Source organism: Pseudopipra pipra, chromosome 10, assembly GCF_036250125.1.
Source record: "Pseudopipra pipra isolate bDixPip1 chromosome 10, bDixPip1.hap1, whole genome shotgun sequence".
In the NCBI taxonomy this organism is placed as follows: Eukaryota; Metazoa; Chordata; class Aves; order Passeriformes; family Pipridae; genus Pseudopipra; species Pseudopipra pipra.
Window position 1 is genome coordinate 15,744,498 of NC_087558.1, and position 23,876 is coordinate 15,768,373.

The 23,876-nt window shown below is 37.9% G+C and overlaps 1 protein-coding gene across 1 annotated transcript in view; it reads left to right on the top strand.

Moving 5' to 3' along the window:
* The first annotated feature begins 338 nt into the window (after positions 1-338).
* Positions 339-23,876, top strand: part of DNER (delta/notch like EGF repeat containing) — a 119,298-nt gene continuing 95,760 nt past the window's right edge. The window contains exon 1 of the mRNA XM_064666448.1: positions 339-680. Within this exon, the coding sequence (XP_064522518.1) occupies positions 438-680 (243 nt within the window). The 5' untranslated portion in view covers positions 339-437. The remainder of the gene's footprint in view (positions 681-23,876) is intronic.

Sequence of the window (23,876 nt, forward strand, 5' to 3'; positions counted from 1 at the left end):
CCTCCGGGCGCCTCTGCGCCCTCACTCGCACCCGTGACGCGAACGGGCGGTTCATTAACGCGGGCAGCTCATGAACGCGCTGCTCCCGTTCGAACCCGGTGTGCCGGGGGCGCGGTGCCGGTGCCCGTGGCCCATGAGCAGCCGGGGGCCGATGGGTGCGGGGCTCACCCGCCCGCCCACCCTGAGCTCGGCCCCGGCCCCGGCCCCGGCCCCGCCGAGGGCGGACGGGCGGGCGCCCCCTGGCGGCCGCGGGTGGCGCTGCAGGCGGCTCCGCCCCCTCCGGCCCGTCCCGGCCCCGCCCGCGCGTTGCCCGGGGAACGCGGGCCGGGAGCAGCCGGGCGGCCGCCGCTCCTGCATCCCTCCTTCCATCCCTCCTTCCTTCCCTCCCTGCCGGCGCCCGCAGCGGAGCGGCGCCCGCACCCGCGCGCCCCGCCGCCATGCCCCGAGCCGCCCCGCTCGTCCTGCTGCTGCTGCTCGCCCTGGCCCAGCGCCGCGCCTGCCTCCCCGCGCCGGCCAGCGCCGCGCCCCCGGGCCGGGACCCCTGCCTGAGCCAGCCCTGCCGCAACAACGGCACCTGCTCGCCGCTGCCGCCGCCGCGCCGCCTACAGCTCATCCTGCCCCAGCCCTCGCCCGGCTACAGCTGCACCTGCCCCCCGGGGGTCACCGGCGACTCCTGCCAGGTAAGGGGCGCGCCCCAGCGCCGCCCGCCCGCCGCGCGTCCTTGTGCCAGTCCCTGCCCTTGGGGGTCCCCGCGCTGTGCGGGGACACAGCGAATGTCCCTTCCCCTTCGCCCCTGCCCCGTCTGCGGGCGGCTCTGCCCGCCCTGCCCCGTTCCGCACCCGCCGTGCCCCTTCCCGTCCGCGTTCGCCGCCCCGCCGGTCCCGGTCCCTGGCGGGCGCTGTCGCGCCCCCCCGATGCCGCCGCCGGAGCCGTTCCCCGAGGGGCTGCCGGCGCTGCGGGCTGGGAGCCGTGCCGTGGGTTGCGTTCCCGAGCCTGGAGCCGCTCCCCCGGGCATGGCAGGGAGCGGCGGCGTGCGGGGGGCTCGGCCGGGTTAGGAGAGGATGGGGCTGAGCCCAGCTGTGCCTCTCAGGTTAATGTCAGCACTACAGTCAGTCCTCGCAGTTTATTCAGCATTGACTTACTGTAAGGTGAAAGGGATGGTCCTTGGAAGCGGGTGCTGTACTGCATTGAATGCTAATCCTTAAATCGTGTCTCCAGGGGTCATTTTCATAGGCTAGGAATGCTCGCTCCCACGTTTCGGGTGCCTTTTGGATTGATTTTGAATTCTGAGAGGTCGGAATGCTCAGAGTAGGGATAATGGTCTAAAATACAGAGAGGCAAAAAGCAGTATCTTTCTAATGCTCTTGGTCATACTGGGATTTAATGTGGTAACATAACTGAATGTAATTATTGTCACGTGAAATTGTGATTTTTTTTTTCTCTAGCATTAAGGATGACAATCTTTGTTATCATGCTCAGAAATTCACAAAAACTTAATCTTCCCTCTCTCCAGATAAGGAAAAGCAGGTGCAGGGACCCAGGTTTGTTTCCTGCATGTGTATATGCTGGGTTACTTTCTGTGAGAGCAGCGTACAAAAGCCTGAATGGGTTGGCGACCATTGCTTTGTCAGTGCTCTCGCTTGTAAGTGGATCTCACAGAAGCAAATGATTTCAAGTAATTTCAGTCTGCTTTTTAGGCTTTATTTTATTGTTCTTTGGTCACGTAGTATCTGAATTATACTGCTGAATAGATGAAAGGGATAATACGTTTACTGAAGACTTAATGTGTAGGTGAGTCTGAAAGTCATTGTAAAGTAGGAGCACAGAGTTCTGTGCTTGCCTTGAAACGCCTCAGCTGGTTCAATGTAACAATGAAAGTGAAAATATTTACACTAATAAGATTCTGTGAAATCGGAGAGATGAAAGTGGATTAAATAGATTTCTCTTTGGCTAATTTTAGATCTTGTCTTCTTAAGAGTTTACTATGTTTCTATTGCTGCAAAGAGAGAAAGAGAGCGCTGTGTGTTTGCTTCTGCTTGTTGTGAGATCCATGACTGAAAGATTAATGACCCTTTTGAAGACCTAGTAAAATGTAACACTTGTGCCATCACACCTCCTGTGAGGTGTTATGCCTGGGGAACTGAGTTTAATTGTTTTTTCTAATAAAAGAGAGGCAATATGTTCATAGCAGTTATGCTTTTTGTTAACTAATAAGAGGAGGCTTATGCTGTTATACCTTTTGTTTCCTTTATATAAAATACCAAGTAATGACCCTTGCAGGGAATACTGATAAACAAATGAATGCCACTTCAAGCTTTCTTCAGCAGCTGAAGTATGGATACCAGGTAGTTATGAAGTTAATACAGTTTTGAAATGTAACTTTAAGTAGGGACCAGGCAGGGTTTTTTAAAGGCATAATATAAACACAGTACTTTTGAGGTTTTGTTCATTTTGTCAAAATAGGGAATAAATAAATATTATACAAATGCTTTATTTCTTGGGTTGCTCTGTCATTCAGATATCAAAGACCTTAACAGATACTTAATGGCTTGAACTCCTACAAAGAAAGGCATAAACAGTCATGTTTTCTGATTCAGTGACAATGAATAATCATAAGGATTTAAAAGCAACTATAAGGATTTTTTCATGTATTCCGAAGAGTTATGAGAAAACTATTGACTTAATTAGGAGATCACTGGGATATAACTAGACAGAGGTTTTTGTCTTAATGCTGAAGTTGTTACTTAATAGTTGGACTTGTAGAGGAGAATGCAAAGAGGGGGAAAAAAGAACAGAAATTATTATGCTTAAATACTGAGATAATGGAAAATATGTTTGAGTTTTTGCAATTTGTGATGGAGCTGGATTTCTTTGGGGATCCTGCTTCTCTAAAAAGACAAAAATACTTTCATGTTACTTCCTGTATTGAAGGCAAGATTTCAGTAATTCTGTTCAGATGTGTTGAGATGTTAGAATGAAGACAAAATGTTCTGAATGTGCCCATGAGTCAACTGGGCACGGTGAAGCTGATAATGCAGAAGGATTGCTGTGAGACAAACTTGGAGATTGCACATAAATTTTACTCCTGAAGATTCTACTGTAACTGCCTTTGATGCATCTGTGTATGCTGGTGCTGGCATGGGAAAAGAATAAAACTGAGATCACGTACAAGTGAGATACTTCTAAAAGTCCAGAGCTCTCCTGTCACCAAGTAACGTATTGAACTTAGACAAGCCAAGTCCATGATTTCATCTGAAAACTGCTTTAGTAACTCATTATTTATTTAACAACAGAAATTATAGGTCCTTTTAGTACATCCATGCCATGAATTATGCATGTGTGTATATCTTACATTATTTATGGCTTGAATATACTTTGCTTTGCAAACTTGAGGCGTGTTTTGTTATGGATTTTGGTTTCACATTGTAGGACATTGCTCTGTTTTACCACCATTTTTGTTCATGGTTGTGAATTTTTTCCCACTTCCCTTTACCACACTTCCAGTGTCTGTAAAGAAAAAATAGGAATACTGTGTTGAAGTGTTTTAAACGTTGTTCTGAGCAAAGAAATCACATGTATTCCCAATAAAATTGTACAAAAATTATAGTGAATTCAACTGCTTTTCTTCAGTAATTTGAAATTGGCCAGTTCTCAGCTTTACACTGAGAGAATTTGATGAAATAAACTGAAATGAACTGAGTAACAGATATTAAAGTTACATTACCTTTATAATCCCTAAATTTTAATCTGTATTTTACTTTTAAAAACAATCTTTAACCTTTATTTCTAATGACCAGTGTAATGACTACTCTGTTATTTCTAATGACGTATGTAATCCAATAAAACAGTTTTTCTTTATCAGGAAAGTTTTATGTAAAGATTAATTTGTATTTGTGGCTTATGAGATAATTTTAGAGACATAAGATACAAAATAACTAATTGGGAAATGAAAAATTTCATGATCGACTTGGTAATTGGCTTAAAATACAGAAACTGAACTCAGCTAATTGCATTGAATTGCATGATGTTTATTTGATCCCATGCTAGTGCTAATTTCATTAAAAGGCTATCACATGAAGAAATTTAAATTATTAATGTATTTTAAAGTACTATCACAGATGCTTTGTTTTAGTTCCTTTTCTTGTTGTTTTTTTTCTTTAATTTCAAATTTTGTTCTTCTTTCTCTTGACTGATCATTTCCCCTAATTCTTTTACTTTGCTGCTTTTTAGTATGCTTTTAGTTATTTTGCAGATAGTGTCAGTAGTCAGAACTAGGAAACAAGTAGTGTCCACGCATACTTAACCAGAATTCTGACTTTGCAGCAGTTCTCTTCTCTCCAGTCTGATTAGTGATGACTGGATGTTTCCCTTCTGAGCTGGTACCACTGATGCAAGAGCGTTTTTGAGTCAGTGTTCAAGCAATTCTTTTTGTGGCAAAGAGATCTCTTTGGTTTTGGGGAGGATTTGTTGTGTTGATTCTAATGGCTGTATTTCCACACCTAGAACAAAAAATATTTTTTACATGTAATTGTGGACAGCTTATTTAAAATAGAATTTCAGAAAGGTGTAACCTGAGTTTAAAAAAGTCAGTGAAGGAACTGGTATTACAAAAACCGGACAGTAGGTTGTATATTAAATTTTCTTTTTAGAATTGTTTTTATATTTTTAAAATTATTTTTGATTTCTCCTCCTGAATTTCTGCCTGATTATGTTTTTCTTAATTCTCTCCTTTTTTTTTTTTTTTTTGTACTTTTGAAGGCCAGGTGGATTTATTCTCGTCTTTGATCATAGTATTTGAATGTTTATAGACTACACTGCAGTGATTTCAGTTTTTTTGCTCTGTGACCCTTGCTTTTATATTTTTCTTTATCCTGTGTTGGGTTTGTGTTTCTTTTTCCTTGAATTTATTTCTGTTCTCAGTAGATTTCTGATAGTGTGGTCTTTAATGCTGAATGCAGAAATCCAGAGTTAGCAAACAGGTCCACGAAGAAGGATTGTTGTTTCTTGACTCACTGGTCTAATCCTTCAGGGGAAGTGGTACGAATTTCATTGGCCAGGTCATTTCAGGTTGCACTGGACAGTGCTGTGTAAAAGGACATCCTTTAATCTAACTGCTAAATCACCTTCATGTCAGTATCCTGATTAATTCCTCACATGATCCTGTTTTCTATTAAATGCTGACGTTACTTCTGAAAGGTCTCTAATCCTTAAATTCCTAATGAATTCTCTAGTATATTTAAAATGCTTTTTTTCATTCTGTACTCATTAATGAAGGGTACATACTTAGATTATCTGGCTATTGTGATGCAAGTGTTTTGTGATGTGACCACTCTGTTTGCTTTTTACCTTTAATAACAGCAACATGCATATTTAGCAGATGCCCTGCAGTTTTCTTCTTTAATTTGGATGTAGATGAGCCTCAGTTCTGAGGTACCACGTCATTTCCTGCTGACTAACTCTGCTCACTCGTGCAGTGCTTTCAAGGTGCAGAATTGAAATACTTGCTCTGATGAATATACTGTGTGTGAGAAGGGGCTGGGGGAGAAGAGGAGGCTAAGAGGGATCTAAGTGCCATTCTCAGCTACCCCATGAGTGGTCATAGAGAAGATGGAGCAAGACTTTTCTCAGATGTGCTCAGTGAAAGGACGAGAGGTGACACACATGCTATAGTAGGGGAATTTCCATCCAGAACTAAGGAAAAAAATTCCTCACAATTATGGTGGTCAAACACTGAGGTAGACATTTAGAGGAGTTGTAAGACTTCTATTCTTGGAGATTCTTGGCTTGAGTAGCCAAAACTCCCAGTGCCTTGACCTGAGCAGGGGTTGGACCAGAGGTTATTATTTGGGTACCATCTACACACCAACCCTTTGTATTTTCTTTTCCAGTGTCCTGAAATGATCCCTCTAAATCTGTTCAAAATAGTTATTTTTAAATGCTAGTCAGGTCATTACATAGAGCAAACTATTTGATCCTGAAGAATTCCATCATATAAATGAAAATTTCAAGTGTTGGTTGTTAATAATTTTTTTGTGATTAAAGGCTGCAAAGATCTGGATCAGGTGTAAAGTAACTGAATAATAGTAGGAGCTGTGCTATGCCAAGATGATTCCACTTTTCATATGTCGGATTTTATTGCAGTTTATATTCTTTGATCTAAGAGAACCACTTTGCAACAATATCTGCTTAAAAACCATCATTGTTTTGCTTTCCTTTGAAATACCTGACTTGATATTGTAATTCATATATTATGTAGCTCTGGAAATTGTGTTTAGTGGAGCAAATTCCCAAAACTCCATGCAAGTGGAGTTGTATGACTTGACTCGGTATTATAGGAGGTAGAATTGCTCCCCTCCTTCTGAGGGCTCTCCTAAAATCCTGTACATATTGCCCTTCAGAGAAGGTCTTGTTTAGATCAATAACTTCAGAAGTGGCATTTAGCAGGATTTTGCTTGATCATGGGGTAATGAGTCCAGGAATCTTAAAAGATCATTAGTTAAAATTCCACTTTAAAAGGCAGATATGGGTCTGCTGAAAACAGTGTCCACTTTACCATAAACACAGGCTGGTGATTTTTTGGTTTTGGGGTTGTTTTTTTGATGCTCTCATATCTCACTCTGTTCTTGCTAAATATCAAGCCCTTGTGATATTTTGCATCACATTTGTGTTCCAATTAATTTGTTTTCCATACAACATAAATTGTAAGTGCAGTTTTCCAAAAATTTTGTAACAAGGGAAATGCACATCAAAATAAACATTTATCAAGTAATGTTTACTTGATAAGAAAACTACTTTATTTGTCCTATTGGCTGAGTGGAATCCCTTACAAAGAAGCACTCCTGCATTCAAAAGCTGATTTGAGCGCTGCATATGTAACCTGTTTGAGTTCAGCAATACATGTCACTGTCCTATATTATTTTTCAAGTTCACCTGAGTTTGTTTTACAGTTATACAAACTGTAGTAAGTGTAACAATTGTACTGTGTTTTTAGTACTATATTCTGCTGTAAACCTGAAAAAATAGTTGTAAATTCTATAGAAAGGCCTGGCAGTGATATATTGGGACTAGGAATAAGAATATCAGGGTTTGGTGCTTGGAATTCTCACTGCCTTGCTGAGTCACACTGGGCAAAAACTCTCATCACCTTCTTACTTACGTTTCTTCTCTATAAATTCAGTTAATCCTGGGTTTTCAAAAGGTTAATTTGTGAATATATATGAAGGCTCTAAGAGCTGAGTGAGAAGCACTTTATAAGGAAGCATAATATTGAAATACTAGATTCTAAATTACACATCAGTGGCCTATCAGGATATATTTAAATTGTAAAGAAAAAAAAGCCTTCTTATTAAAAAAAAAAAAATCAACCGTTTGGGCTATTTCTGTCTCTTGCAAATATTCAGGCTAGCAGTTTACAGATTAATTTAGTTTCATAATGTTCTTTCTCACTGGAAGCAGGGTAATAGATCAATGATCAGTATTTCAAAGACTTCTGTAGCAAAGGTGTTTGTGAACAAGGTGCTCTTGAATGAGGTAAGAAGAGGATTCAATTTGACTGTGAAAGTAGGATTGTTATACTGAGATAAGGTCACTGAATGTTAATGATTTTGAGAACTTTGCTGTACCTCATGTATTAGTTACAACAGCAACTGTATTGCCAGCCTGAGAAGACTTTTGGGTAGCTGTAGGAACAATAGCTGTAAAAAAAGTAACAAGATATGATTCCTTTTCTTTACAACAAACTTCTTCTTCAGTCTGGGTTGCCCTTATCTGGTCCTTTGTACCGGACCTAGTAAAGCTGAAGCTTGTTGTTGACAAATGTGCAAGAGAAGGAATAGCTTCAGTCAACCATGCATATTCTAAATAAACTCTGATTCTCTGTGAGGAAGACCCATATGTTTTATTGGGGGTATGTGGTAAACTCCTCACTGAGCCTGAGTGCTCAAAATGCAATTTTAAGATGTGCAGATAATGTCACAAGAGAACAGAAGCTGTTGTAGAATGCTGTTCCTTTCTCTGAATGAATACTTGGTCCCCTGAAGTCAAGTTCAGGTAACTTTAGTTACAAGATAGAGAGGACAGAAATAGATATCACCCAGAGAAAGATTAGCAGATCAGTAGATATGAGAAGATTTGAATAACCTGGGGTGAACTACTTGTTCACTTTGATACAGAGACAAACAAGAAGAGTTTGAAGGTAATCTTGTGACAAAGACAGTCCTTTAAAAAATAAACATGAATAAGGTAGTTAAATTCTTCTGGGCATCAGCTGTTAATCAAATAATGTGGCTAAGGAAAATATATAAAAAATTATTTGTAATTTTCCAAACTTGGTGACTTGGTGTGATCTCCTTTTGAAGTATTTGTTAGCTGTGTTTGTCAATAAGAACAGTCACTATCATCATGAACTGCCTGACAACTCTTATGTTTCTTATTCAGCCCTAATGATTTGTGCTTTAAATTTGCAAATCTGTAAAAATTAATACAAATTTTATTTGTATATTTGTTTTAAAGGTTTATCAGATGTATGGTTTCCTCTGCTGAAGAAATAGGCAAATTGTTAAATACCTTTTATCAAAATCAAACTAATGAATGAATCTCTGTAATGGCAAGCCAAACCAAATTTCTTAGGTTTCATACACATCTGGCAATCTATTAATAACTTGTGATTGACTGTATACTTGTACTTCTGTTATCATCCAATATTCAGGCAAATTCAGCAATTTTCAGGCAAACTGAACATTTAACAGAAGGAAGAAGGCCATGGAAAAGTTTAATAATTTATGAGCTAAATGCCTTTTGTGTTGAGATTCCTAATTCTGCTGTCTGGTGGCGAGAGGGTTGTTTTCTGGCATTTATTGTCACTGTGTAACAGCAAGGTTGTGTTCTTGTGTGTAGGGATCTGAGAAACTTTCACATTTGAGAATGTCTTTGAGTTTCAGTGAGTTGGGTTACACGAGGTTTACTGACACAGGGAAGGTCTGTGAGATCAGCTACTTGATTAATTCTTTTTAAGGCTCCAGCGTCCTGTGTGCTGATGGCATATGTGATATCCAAAGAAAACGGTGCTGAGTCCCCTGGGAAATTAACATGTTTAATTGAAGGAAGGACAGGTTGACTTCATTTACATAACTGTAATAGACTCTAATGTTAAAATCTGTCTAACTATTTCCTCTTAAAAGTAATGGAAAGGTACTGGGTGGATGTTGTGGAAGTTCTTGATGATCTTTCTGAGGGTGTGTGGGGACCTGGCTTGTACAGAGCATGCTAAAAATGTGGAGCATCTTTAGAAGGCTGCTTATGATTCCAGTGTGATACCACTTAAAGGTGAAGTAAACTCATAGTTATTTCTTTGTCTATAAAAATAATAAATATATATCTGGAACTAGTTATTTCAGTAATTTGAGCTTTGGTTTCTTGAAATGTAGCCAAGAAAATCTCTAAGGTGAAAGAATGGAGGAGCAAGGTCAGCTGTGCCACTTGCTTCCAAAACACCCTTCTCCCCAATTAAACAGCTTCCCCTGCAACATCCAATTTTAACTCTTTCTGCAGGTGAGTGGGAAAGGAAGGATTAATAGTTACAGTAATTCTGCCTTTTCACAAAGGCCTGCTTAAGAACAGTGTGATAGATTTATCAGTTACAGATTTGCCCTCTGATTATCAAGTCCTGCTAGCTGTTACAAACCAGGGTATTGGCCCCAAACTTCTCTGCATTTGATTTAGGAACATGGAGGATTTTCTGTTAATGTAGCATATTAGTGAGTGATAGAACCATATTTTATGTTTATATAAGACAATCAGTTGAGGGGTACTCTGGAAGGACAGCTGTGTTAGCAAACCTTATCAAGTGACACACAGCAAACACAAGTGTAGCGTCTTCGTTGCTTTCTGCATGATGTATATGCTTTTCACTTTGTAATCAGTACTGCAGCATCTTCCAACTTGGGATTTCTAGTTCTGAGGACATTTTTCTTTCCCAAAATATGCTTGCATCCAGTTCTATTCTGTATTTTCAGGTTTTTTTAAGCTCCTTGCCTACGGTGTGAAAGTATACCCCGCTTGGAGGTGGGGCCTTTACTGCAAGCAGCTGTTGAGCTCTGAGAGCTGCTGCCTGGTAGAAGCTCTTCCAAACTTCTTGACAGTAAGAAGGTTGGTTCTGAGCTGAGAGGTCTTGAAAGTTTTGAGTTACCCTGGTGTTCTTATGACTTGAAATTCTGTACTCTGATTTGAGTGGGGCTGCAGCTCAGGGCTTCAAGGTGCAGCGTTCCGTGATCTTGGAGCAGAACAGTAGTGCTGCTGTAGGGAGAGAGAGCTTCCATCAGAAACACAACTGTGATTTGGCCTCCTCTGATCAGAGGTGCCAGCACAAAACTCATTTTAGTCAATGAACTGTCATTTTCTGATAACTCCTGTGTTCAGCCGGAGGTTTCTACCCATTGTGGTCTCTAGTGGGAAAAGTTCCTGAGTGTTTAACGATGTATTGATTTAGATGTGAACTTTGCCATTATCTAATCTAATTTTGGAGATAGCTGTAAAACTTTTGAGTATCAATTGTTGATCTGCATGGTTTATTTTTCTGTCTTTTTTAGAATACCACAGGTGAGATTCTCTGTTTTTCAAGGGAATTGTAAATGTCTTTGCTTGATTGCCGATCAGGTTAAGCTGATGAAACTTGTATCCCTCATTTCAGAAGAATTTGCTTTCATTCTAAAGACAATCATGTCAAACCCAGAGGAAACCAAAGTTAATGTAGGAATGAGCAGAAACTAATTTGGTTGCAGTCACTGAATTGTGGAATGAGTAGAATAAATCATTTATAGTCCCTTAAACCTCATGAAGTAAGTGGGATGAAGACAAATATGGAATATCATGTTGTGTTTGCACTTCTTTGCTTAAGACATGAAATACAGGCAGAATCAGGAAAAAAAGGATGGAAGTTAAACTTTAAGGATTGAATGTTAAGTTTGTATAACAGATAAGCTGAAATATTTGCCATAGATATTCATAATAGAATGAGGAAATTCTGGTTTAATCACAGAGCACTTGTGTCTGTGCTGTGGAATTTTATAGAAGCTTTGATTTAATGTACAAAATACGCTCTGAACAAGGGAAGTGTGCACTGCTGTGTTTGCTGGTTTGGGAAGGAAGAACTGGACTGGGGTCCTGCTCTGACATCCACATCTCCAGCACTGCTGTTCCTGAACCACAAAGCTGCCCTTGCCTTTGACCTTCACAGTGTTTGGAATGACTTTGAGGATATGAGCTAGATGAGTAACTAGATACATCAAACGACTATTAGAAGGCAATCTATTTGAAATAATTTCTATGTATATTTTCCTGGTTTTCCTCTACCTTTATCAGAATAACATCTGTTCAATTCCCAGCTCGTTTGATGCTTAGGCATCTGTTCAATGCCTAAGATTTTTTTGCACTGTAGTTGCAGGAATGTAATTTCTGTAGCTTCTGTTGTTGTCTTTTAACTCTGAGTCACATAAATAAAGTTAGCTTTCCAAAACAGTTTTTATATTCTTCTTAGACAAAGAGGATTTAGATGCTGAAAAGGTCTGATAGCTTCTTTTCTTGCTTGACTTGCATTTCAATGGCATTGTGGGTTTTTCATTTCAGTACTGACAGTTCTTTGGGTATAAGTGAAAGGAGAGTTGGTTTGAATTTTCTCTGTCTCAGCTAGGTGAATTCACATCATATATCTCAGAGAGTTTGACTGTTGGCCTTTTCTTCTGCACCTGCCTGTATTCCAGGTCTGAATAAATGCATTAATGATGCTCCATAGTGTTACAGGTGTCTTTAGCCCTCTCACAGGTATGAAAGGATTATGAATTTCTCTAGTCCTATTATATATATATACCCTATTATATGTTATATACCATTGTTCATGTGGATAACAGCAACCCAAATTATATTTAGTCAGCTGTATGGATTTCTGAATTTTGCTTCATCTTAGAACAGTATTGCTCTATAATACAGGAGCAGACATGGTTAGACATCTGGCATAGGATTTCACCAGAATAGAAATAATAAATGGTAATTTTTGGCATCAAGGTATGAATGGGAATGTACAAGAAGCAGATAATTTAGGGAAAAAATAGTAATTTTCATTGCTGATGGTTTTTCAAATATAATAATGATATTTATTCTCTTTTTCTTTTTTTTCCTGTTGCAAATCTGATTTGCATTTCCCTAGTGAGTGCTAAGGAACTAACTAGAGTGATTGAGTTGGTTTTCATTTACTCCTATTAGACAAATTATGGACTTACCATAAGTAAAATATTATTGCTCGGCATTAGTAACTTCAGCAGTGACTTAATAGAAATATTTTCTAAATTTTCAGTTCTGAAGAATTTACTAAGGCCTGCTAAACACTTGACAAATTTAGATTTCCCTGCTTTTGACCAACTTCTTAACCCAGTCTTTTACTTATTACTTTTACTTATTACTGTTAAGTAATATTGTTATTTCAGAACGGTATTTAGGTCTTTAATTTTTTAGATCTTGTTTGCTCTTTGGCCAATAACTTATGTGGAGGTCACGTACCTTTTTGGTGAGGTCATATTGCATAGTCATCTACATCAACTGGACAGTGTGAGTGGATTGCATCTCTTCTTATTCCAGATCAAATGAGAGGATTCTTCTAGAAAAGATATTTCTCTAAAATTCCTTTCTGTGAGATATGTTGGGAGTCAGTATTTATAATTCTTCACTGCCCATAATTTTTGGGTTTATTGATCAGATTGAGTTTCTGAGGGACTAAGGCCTTCAATGAGTTTTTCTAGTTGTAATTACAGTTTGGTAATTGTTCTACTGTTTCTGTTTTATTCTGGAAAGGTATTTCTAGAGTAAGTAGATGGCTCCTACCAAGGTAGCTGAGAGTTGGGATTGAAAATCCTATGAAGCAAAGAGGCATCACTGTCAATAAATTTGTTTTCAATATTTTACTGTAAAAGTAAAAATGCTTTGTGGAAAATCAGATGACAAAAGAACTCTGACTAGTGTTGCAATTCATCTTCTTGCTCTATTTCAACTAAATAACAACTTTCTTATTCTTCTATACTTGTGATAACTCAGTGCATCTTGATAGTGTAAGTAAAATCTGAGATTCCATTTTCGTATGGTTTTTGGAATAGATTTGGAACAATCTATTGTTGAAGCTGTGTGACAAAAACTTCTTCCTTGCAACATTTAAAGTAATTATCTACAATGATGCATATGAGCTCAAGAGTTGTACTAGACTCCCATCATTAATATATATATGTAAATGCACCATAAATGGTGTGCCAAGTGTGGTTTAGTTTTTTCAAGTGGATAGTGGTGCTGCTGACAGTCTTCAAGAAGCTCATTTCTCCAGGTACTCTGAAATGGCTTGATTTGAGCAGTGCAGCTCAGAGGCCTTGCTCTGAAACCTTGAGTCATTTGCTGTGCTGTGTAGATGTGGTAAGCACAGTTTGTCCCAGCTGCCCTTGGGCTTATCCCTTTTTTATTTATTTATTTATTTATTTATTTATTTATTTTATTTTTTTTTAATGCTTTCACTGTGTGTTGCTATAGGGTGAGTTCTGTGTTGGATTCTGTGTGAAGATAAAAGGTTTGATATGACTCGAGATGAACGAAGGAAGAAAGAAATAAGAATCTGTTTTGCAGACATATTTAAATTTCTCATTAAAGACTGTTTCTGTTGCATTCAGCTGATTGTGGATTGGATCAATAGACTGCAATAGTGATCAATATCTGCAAGACCACATCATTGATCTGTTCATATGAAATAATTCAGGCTACAAATAATTAATAGACATAGGAAACAAATCCTGCCCCCACACTGCTTGTTCTTTCTTGTCTCCTGCCTGATCTGTTAATATCCCTTTTTTGATCTAAAAGTTTGGAAATTTGGTATTGCAAGGCTTGGCTTATAATCTGCCCCTAGCAATTTCCTCAAATTTTTTCTTCAACATCAAAAGTTTCTTTATCTCTCTAATGTTGGAAAAAGATATGTTCACACTTCATTTGGAACTCTCTTAATCTTATGAGAAAAATATAGACCCTCAGATAACAAAATGGACTCATACTTTTCATTTCAAATCTAACAATATGGTTACCTTTTAGAGCTCATAGAGGTGTTCTTCAGAGCTGATAGATAATGCAGTTTTTTACCTATTGATATTAATTCACTTTCATTATAGTCCATATCAGATTTATTCTAGAAGTTTTTTAGTAAATTGTCCAGGAATCTTGTGGACTTTGGTCCTATATTTAGTTGTATCAAGGCATCAATTTGGTCCTCCTTTTATTTTTACTTTTTCCACTTTACCACATCACAGGATATTATTCTAGTGAATTGTTTATTTAGTTTGTCTTTATCTCTGTGGAGTGGTTCTGTGTCCCTGGAAGTGTACCTTTGTGTGGACTATAACCTTCTGGAATGCTCAGTAACAGTTAAAAATTTTCTTATTGTAATAAAGCATTTTCCTTCTGTAGTTACAAGAACACCAAATGTGCATTCTATTTTTTACTTTATTGCAGGTTTTTTATGTACGCCTGTGGCAATACAAAGGTCTGCTTCCTTCTACTAATCTCCTCCTTTCCTTGTGTTTTTGGGAAGTTTGTACAGAAGGGCTGAAACTGGGGTGGGACATCTTTGGACAAAATCTTTCTTCTGCTAGTAGTCCCTTTCCATTAGCTATTATCAGGCAATAGTATACTCCACATGGAAGAAAGCTCCAGAGTACTGAGGAGGATCACGTGGAGTCACCTACATTTGCCTGCGTAGAGCTGAGCTTTATTTAGAACAGTTAATGCTGATCAGGAGCTAACAAAGCTCCTGACTCCCTGCCAGCTCCATGCACAATTACCCCGTCCCTGGAGTGTGGTGCTGAGGCACTGCAGCTGACGAGTAATGCAGCATCATGCCAGAATTAACCCTGCTGAGCCAGCTCCAATGTTTTCCCCATCTGTAGTCTGCTTATTTTCCACCCTGAAAAATCTGCTAACAACTGAAAGCTGAATGTAGTCATCAAATCGTCCACATGAAATTCCTCTTAATTTATGTGCATGTGAGCCATAAATTCCATGTCTTAGGAGATTTCACAGAATGCTCTTTACTAATTACAGTAACCTCCAGATGCAGAAATCTTTTTCTGCTCATTGTTCCCTGGCTGCCAGGTCAGCTGCTATAAAGTTTGATGCCCATCCAGCTTTCTCCCAACTGATTGCCTATGAATTGCAAGTCAATATTTGAATGTCTGCAGATCACCTTTTCTGGACCTGGTTGAAGTCACGAAATTTTTCCTTTACAAATACTTTATGTATAAATAATTATTTATTTAACAATAATTTTGAAAATAAAAGTTAATATTTATGTCCATTTCTTCTTGCCACTCTGGCTCCCATGCCATCATTGACTTGGTCTGCTGCAGAGCTTGAGCCTTCTCCAGGAGAATCTCCTCACAGGTCACGTGTGCATCATCTGAAAGAAGTCAGGCTTGGTGCATGAAGCTCCAGCAGCTTCATGGTTGGTAGATCAGACACACAGTGCCTCTGGAAAAGGTAGATCTTGTTCAAATCTCCATTCCTCTGCAATTTAACTTATTGCAGGTGTCTGGATTGTTGAAGTATCTTAGAAAAAGAATTTTGAATGAGCCTTGAAAGATACTGTATAGGTTCATGAAGTTTATCTCAGCATTTGTTTGTTAATTAGCAGATGAGAAATGCCTCGTGACTTTTAAACAAAATATGCAAAATTTAGGAACCAAAATATGTGTATGTAAGATGTAACTATTTTGACAAAGAAATGTGTATAGGTATAATGGGTTGGCCTTGGTAACAAAAGGTTTTGGGTTTGATGTAACAGCTTTAGTAATAAAAAACCTATTCTAATAGTTATCAGCCAGTGAATGTAATCTCTTCTTTATGAAAGCATATAAAAACTAGAAGTTAAAAATACAATTCAGCACATTTTAAAAACCATCATTTCTTAATTGTAAAAGTTTTGCAATTGGTGTGTTTTGGTGTGTTCTGGTGTGTTTTTATTTATATACCAGTCACTGTCAGATCCTTTAACAAGATCTCCTATTTCCCATTCCGTGTCAGTTCAGTCCTTTGACCAGCTGGCTGGACCAGTAAAATGTCAATTAATATCAGTTTTGAAGCGGGTGCCCTGATAGACTTTTAGGTGTTTATCTAGCAAAAATACCCTCGCATTTCAGTAACTTAAGGTGTCTATGAGATTGTGCTGAATTATGTCCTAATTCAAAGTCTTTGTCTCCTTAGAATTAACATTAAAAAATCATATTTCATTCTGAATATGGGCAACTGATTATTTACAAGTACTTGTTTATATGGCTTATAAAATTTAAATTAATTTTTTAATATTCTATACAATGTATAGAATAAAATTGTTGTTGCATTACAGTGAAAAGCACTGAATGATAAGCATTGTTCAGTTTATCTTGGACCATAATTCAGCTCTGATTCTTAGGAATTCAGAATCATCTTATTCCTGTAAAAAGTATATTACTTTATCCATGTTCCTGTTTTGCACCTATATGTAATTGTGAAAGTAAAAGTATTTTTTTGCTGTGGGACATAGATGCATACGATGACAAAAAGTGACAAAACCAATTTGATTTCTCCAAGGCAATGCTTCTGCACTGGACACATAAATAATGGACACTGTGTATTTCTTATGCTGGTTTTCTTTGGGGAGGTTATTGGTGCTGTCTTAACTGAATGGTTGAATGCTTAGTTGATTTTTTTTTTTTTTAAAGAATGAAATAGACTTTCTCAGTTGTAATCCATCATTTGGAAGAATTGCTTGTAAATGCTCTGGTTACAGAGCCATCCATAAAGTAACTGTTCTTGCAGTCTTAAAATATGCTCGAAACCCCATGAGTTTCATATTGATAGTGCAACAGCATAAAAGCAATACCTCGTTTGTATTTTAAACCCCAGGATCATGGACACCTTGTATGTGCTTTGTTTTCTTCAGAAGACAAATGAAATGATTTCAAACTGCATGAGTCCAGCTCAGAGTCAGTGCTTTATTTCAGTAGATTTTCTTGGGTTCTAAACCAGTGGAAACTAATCAGCACCTCTGGGTCTTAATTGTTCGAAGCATTCATGCATTAACCAATGCACACGCAAAGCAATTAATTCACACTGTCAGTATGAAGTCTGTTTGTACAGTTTTGTTGTAAAATCTGGAGAAGAACTTAAAGTAGTAAAACCTAATCATAGAGAACATATAATAGGAAGACATAATAACGTGGAACAGTTCTATAGGAAGAGCTATTCCCAAAAGGCACACAGACCTTCTGGTACTGGCTGAGATAACTGCTGAACAGTAATATTGAACGGCTCCCACCACTTCCTGTAGACTCACCTTTATTCAAGATTCAGCCAGGCTGTGGTCCTTGGTGTTCCAGGGTAAGGCAGGAGCACCAGTCCTGCCTCAGGTCTCTGAGGTACGACTGTTGCCAGCTGTGAGCAGGGGGCTCTCAATTGATTCAACAGCACAGTAACTTCTGTGGCTGAAGAGAATGGGTGCTGAGAGCTGCTGAGAGCTCCATGCCCATGGTGGGTGCCCGTCCTGCTCCTGCTGCCCATCCTGCTCCTGCTGCCTGTCCTGCTCCTGCTGTTGTTATCCCAGGAAGGGCTGCTCGTTGCTTAGCGACTGTGGGTGATGTCCTCTGACCTTGGCCTGCTGCCGCTGCACAGCCGCTGTCCCGGGGGAGCCGGGCAATCAGCGCAGATAAAAATACCTCACTGGTTGTCAGAATTCCGTGATTAACAAAAGGTTTCAGTCTAGGAAGTATTTTCATCTGTGGCACAAATTCTCCTCTCGTTGCAATGCCATCTGCATCCTTTCTTTCCAATCTTCTGAAATATCCTCGCCACGTTACTTGTGTTTTACATCTGTTGGAGACGTGCAAAATTAGCGAAGCAAATTTATGACCACCTCTTATGTCAAAATAAAATGGAAAAAGTTTTGTCAAATTGGGAAATATGGAGTTAGACCTGGAGGTTTTCTAACTTGTCTGTGAGTAGGAGGAAAAAAATGTTTTCACCAAGTCTCTTTAATTGTAAAAATTGTAACAATAGGTCCTTTTGATATTGCTGCATGAAAGGAAAGAAGAAGATATTTATTTCCTCTTACAAATGGGTGAATGATTGAGATTTCAAATGTTTAAACATTTAATCTCCAATCTGCTGATTTCAACAACAAATTGAAGTTTTGGCATATGCTTGACTTTGAGCAGAGATAGTTTATTTCAACCTTCCATTCACCTGATGATCTCTTGCACTAAAGAAAGGAAGGGGGAATGAAAAAGGAAAGAGAGGGAGGGCTTGCTTTGCTTACTGTGGTATTACTGCAATGTGTGGTAGCACTCAAGCTAGATGAGGAAGAAATGTTAGTTTAAGGATTTATATTGGCAGCTAAAACTCAACTGATCGATTCGTGTCTGCAACAGTAACTTGCACGTGTCTCTGCATCTGTGTTCAAAATGGGTAAAAACCGTTTATGAGTTTATATTCAGATTTGCCTTTATGAAATGAAGTACCCAATTTCTACTTTGGACTGGAACGTCAGGTTACCTGTCCAGCCTCCTTGTCACGTTATCTCAGTTCTGTGCTGCCACGAAGGGTGAGGTATTTTGCTGAATCGCACAATTCCAGGTAATAGTGGTAGTTTCTGTTGAAAACCATCAACCATGCCAAATTATAATGTCAATTATCAGGAAAATAACTTTTCTGGCTTGCACTTCTTTCACGAACACGTGGTCTTGTCCAGATGCAGGAATGTCAGTGAACTAGTTCTTTGATGTAATAAACCAATCACATGCTTCCTAGACACTTCTAAAAATATGAAATCTTTTAAAGTTTTATGACAGTTTTAAGTAAAAAACTTTTGCTTGAAAGCCGCAGTGCCTAATGGCTTCTGTACCTGAAGTTGTGTAGAGTTTTGTATGGTAAAAAAAAATAAATGAAATTGGCAGCAGGATGTGCCACATTTTTATTCCATTGCAATATGGAATTTCTATTGCATTTCCCATGACACAGGTTTATATGTAAGAATTAAATCTAAAGGGTTTACATCTATTGGAAATAGGATTATGTTAAAAACAGAAAACAGGATTTCTTTTTTCCTGAATTACAGGAAAGCCAATTTTCTGACTTTGAAACCTAGTCTTAAGGATTTTCTAGTTCTGAAATGTGTTCTTTTACCTTCATGTCTCTTTTCTCTTGTGCCAGTGGTGGTACAGTAGTGTCACTTCTGGTATTCTCTACTTTGAATGAATTTTGAGATTTTGTTTCTTCTATATCTAAGATGGTGTTTAGTGGTAATTCCTCATTAGTCTCAGTTTATTTCTGGATTTGCTTATCCACCTTAATAATACTTCTAAATCTTGCACCAAGTTATATAGAAAATAAAAAATATTAAGAAACATTCCTTGCTTAATATTATAGTAACAATGATACTTCTAATAATTCCAGAAGTGTATTATTTTACTCATCTCTTTCTGCTCTCAAAAATAGACTCTCTTCCTTGTAAAAGATGCCTCAATGTTATCGAGGTAGCAAAATTTGCATTTTTTTCGGTTTTGTTTTGCAGTTCTGGATGGCTATCACTGCCTTGATTGCTTCAGGCTTTTAGAAATAATGTGTTGTTCTTTCATTTCTCTCTTTGTTTTCTGCTTTTTAATAGGTAAGCACAGGATTAAATTTTAATGTTCTTTAATAGACATGTTTGACATGCCTCGAAGTTAATGAGGTAATAACAAATGTTTTTAATAACTTTTTAGCAAGGTATTTACATGGGGTTTTAGATCTTGCAAGTTACATTCGGCCTGAATTTAATATCATATTTTTAATTAAAGATGGAAGTTTAAAGAAGATATGTTTGGAAGCTAGGGAACATTTTCTACTGGTGTTTTGTTTTGGTTTCATTAAAAAGTAATGGTCCTACACGTAAGATTCAATAGATAATGAGTTTTCAACTATGGGTTGTAATTTGAATAGAAATGGGGAATCCAGCATTATGGAGAAATTGAATCCAAATGTATCAAAGTCAGGACCAGCCTGTATTTGGTTCAGTAAAATTAATTTACCCTCAATTATTTTGTAGTTAAAGGAAAGAAAAAGACCCACAGCCAAATAAAAAAACCTCCCTACTTTTTTTTACCATTCTGCTTGAGAACTTACGTTGAAAACAAACTTTGGTCTGACCAAAAACTGCCTTTTAGATGATTTTTGTTTCTTACCTAATATTTTAGTACCAGTGAGCATTGTTTTGCATTGAAATCTGGATAATTTTTATGACATACTTTTATTTCTTACTCTTAAGGAAACAATGAACGTTTACTTTGCATAAAGTAGCAGCAGCTGAATAGATAAAATTGTATGCTGTAGAGAAAAGAGAAGTAATTTTATTATCTGGATGCAAGAAGAAAGATTAGATTAACTTTTTGTTTCTTGATTTTACCATCATTTTATGGATCACACATGGGTTTACATTGATGAGAGGATTCAAATTTAAGTCTATTGGAGAATTCGTAAGAAGAAATGGATAATAATTTTTATCATTTTTTTTAAGGAATCTTTAGTGTTAGGGTTTTTTTATTTCTAGGAGAAACTGATGGGATGCTAATTTTAATAAAGAATTAAAAAAGGCTACCTTCTAACTTCCTTTGTTTACTGGATGATCTGGGCTTGACAGAGGGTGAAGACAAGTACACAGAAAGATATTTTTCAAAGAGTTTTGTTGTGTAAACCACACTCTTCCAACAAGAAACTAAACCCTACTTTCACCCCGTAGTTCCACAACTGCTAAAACAACTTTTAAAGTCAAACAGTTTTGTTATTGTCCTTTATTGTAACCTTTTTTTTTGGGTTGAACGTTATATAGTGTCCTGGTCCCAACTCAAACAAGTGTCGCTGAAAAGCCTCATTTGGTTTAATGGATAAAGCTTGTAAAACAACAAACAGCTTATAAATAATGTAATAATATTGGGCTGGTGAAAATTTAATTCAGAAAATTAGTCTAATCAGCATTACAGTGCCCAACAAGGTGGAATGTTTGAATAGGAGTCCAACATAGTATTGGTATTACAGAAAGTAAGATGGGACAGGACTGAAGAAATTGCCAGAAACTGTTCATTAGAAAAATCTTCAGAAGAAATTGTTTTTGAAAATCTTGCAATGGGCTGTCATAACCAATTAATTTGTAGTCTTTTAGAAGGTGTATGCACATTTTAATTTTTTTGGAATTGAATAAAGTAGTATCTTGTCACATACCTTATTTTCTGAAAAACTAAGTTCTGCCACAGGGGAAAAGTTAATGAGAAGTTTCTGAAGCTGGTAAGCTCATGACCAGAGGCTGTTAAATGGAGTGTTGTCTTGTTCTTGCTCATGGAGCAAGCAGATGCTATTAGGAAATGTGTCTCTTCAGTTACCTCTTCTATCAGACTATCAGGATTTGATTTCTCCTACATGCATGGGATCATATATCTAGATCAATTAACTGAATGTTCTAATAGTGGAAAAAACCCAACCATATTCACCACCCTTACCTCATGTTGGCTGGAGTTTTGGTAGTTACCTCATATTAGTTAAATAGTAGTAAAAGGAAGGATTATTTTGGGAACTTTCAGCTCTCAAAAAGGGGAAATATATGTTCTTATATGTAACAACTTAATGTGATAGCAAAACTTTTGGACTTCTATTCCACAACATGCTTTAATGTTCATCTCTATATCTGTCTCCTTTGTTCAGCTGGCTGTTCATTCTGGATATCCACTTAAGAGTTAAACAATGCTAAATGACAACAGATCTAATTTATTTAGGTAAACAATTGGCTTTAAACTGCTTGGTTTCTTCTACATTTCATGTAGGCTGCAGAAATATTTAGTTAAAAAATAGGCTTTGTTTTTATTTTTCCTCCTAGAGCCACTGACTTTTTTCCCCCCCGTAGATTTTTTTGTGCCTTACCTGAGGTAATTCTTGAGACACTTAAGCTCCAAAAATAGAATGTCCACAATAGAATTCCAAATGAAAGGTCTGAGTGTGTTTCTACATGTTTTATTTAACAGCTTCTCAATTTAGGGTCACATGTTTTGGGTTCCAGCTGGTTAAATTTTTAGCAGTCTTTAAGGATGTAATATAACATACAAAGCTCTTGGATTTAGGCTTTCTTACATGGTAGATATTCCCAGGTATGAGAGCTGAAAAGCAAAATGTAATTTTTCCTGAGCTACTTTCAGATAGAAGTTCTGAGTTATAAAACTGTTTCCCTTGGATGTAGACTCCCTTGCAGATAACAATAATCGGTGAGGTAGATCCTTCTTGGGTCAGAGAGTTTTAGGCAGACAGTGTAAAATACACTCCAGAGCTCTTATGCTCGTGGTGAGAGCTACTCACGTTGATTTAGCTTGGGAAGGGTTGGAGTTTGCATAGCCTGTCAAATTTGGGTCATTTAAGCTGACTGCAATAGCCTCCCATATGAGATTCTGACCTTGTAGCCTTGGTATCAACCAAGACCATCATTTTCTAGTCATTGTGCTTATACTGGTTCCTGTATGTTTTGGTAGCCTCTAGACAATAAGCCATGAATGAGGATCCTGCTGTACCTCTTTAGACACGGAAGGAAAGGATGATTCCTGGGTGAAAGAGCTTCCAGTTTGTCACAAAAGAAAATGGATGGTGTGACATGGAGACCTAGCAGTGTTTGCTCCATGGTTAGTTTATTGTGACAGTGCAGAAAAAAGTAGTGTTAAAAGCTTGGTTAATATGACATGAACAAGAAATATTTGTGGCTGTCTTTGGAAATTAATGGGAAAGCTGCCTGTCTCCACTTTAATAATCCTCTTGCCCTATCTACCCTCTCCATGTCTGCCTGCAGCAATAAAAGCACAGGATTTTGAAGCAAGAGTTCTTTTTAGTAGGATTATATGAAATTCTCATAAAATGAGAATGGCACAACTTTACAGACACAATTTAAGTTGAAATAACTATTTGAAAACCTATTATAGGAGAGTCCTTGCACAAAAAATGTATTAGTTTAACAAAACCTATTTCAGTTAACTTGGCATGACTTCAGCAAACAGATTCCATGGGCATTGCAGGCATTCTGCTAACCCTATCTCAGTGGTTCATGGTTGCTGTCTAAACTTTTATAACTTTTCTAGTTATAAAAGATTTTTTGTAAATGTAGTTTTTGGCATTATTGTCCATATTTTGACTAACACATGCTTTGCAAAATACAGAGCAAAGTAGCTGTCCCATTGTAAATGGGCATCCACCATTGTTTCCTTCAGCATCCTCAGATGAAACCTCACAAAAGTATGTGATGAAAAGCTTTAGTAAAAATACATGTTTTATTTGCAAATACCCATACTTTTTTCCCTCTACTTTTACAAAGCGTAAAGGTGTGACTGCTTTGGTGAATTAAGGCAATTCAGAGATATCTAAAGTCATATGTGACATAAAATAACTACGTTACACAGCCTTGAAATATGACAAGGCAGACTTCTTTCTACTTCAATAAGGTAAATTTAAAAAAAACCCAAACCAGAATACAATAATTTTAGTCTCATTTGAGAGACTGTATTATTAACTTAGTAATCTCAATATTTTCCTGAGAAGTGTAGTAAACAGACTGAACTTTTAAATGGTACTGAAAATAAGCTGCTTGCTAAAAAGGGTGATGAGTTTGTGAGACTATTTTATATTGTACAATTTTTTGAGTGCTTTTATCTCATCTTTCTTACTCACACACATCTTCAGTGAAAATCATCCCCATTATCGGATCAGGAGAGCATCTTTGTTTTGGCCACTGTTCTTGAGCTAATGTAGGTGTTTTTGGGAAGTGCAGC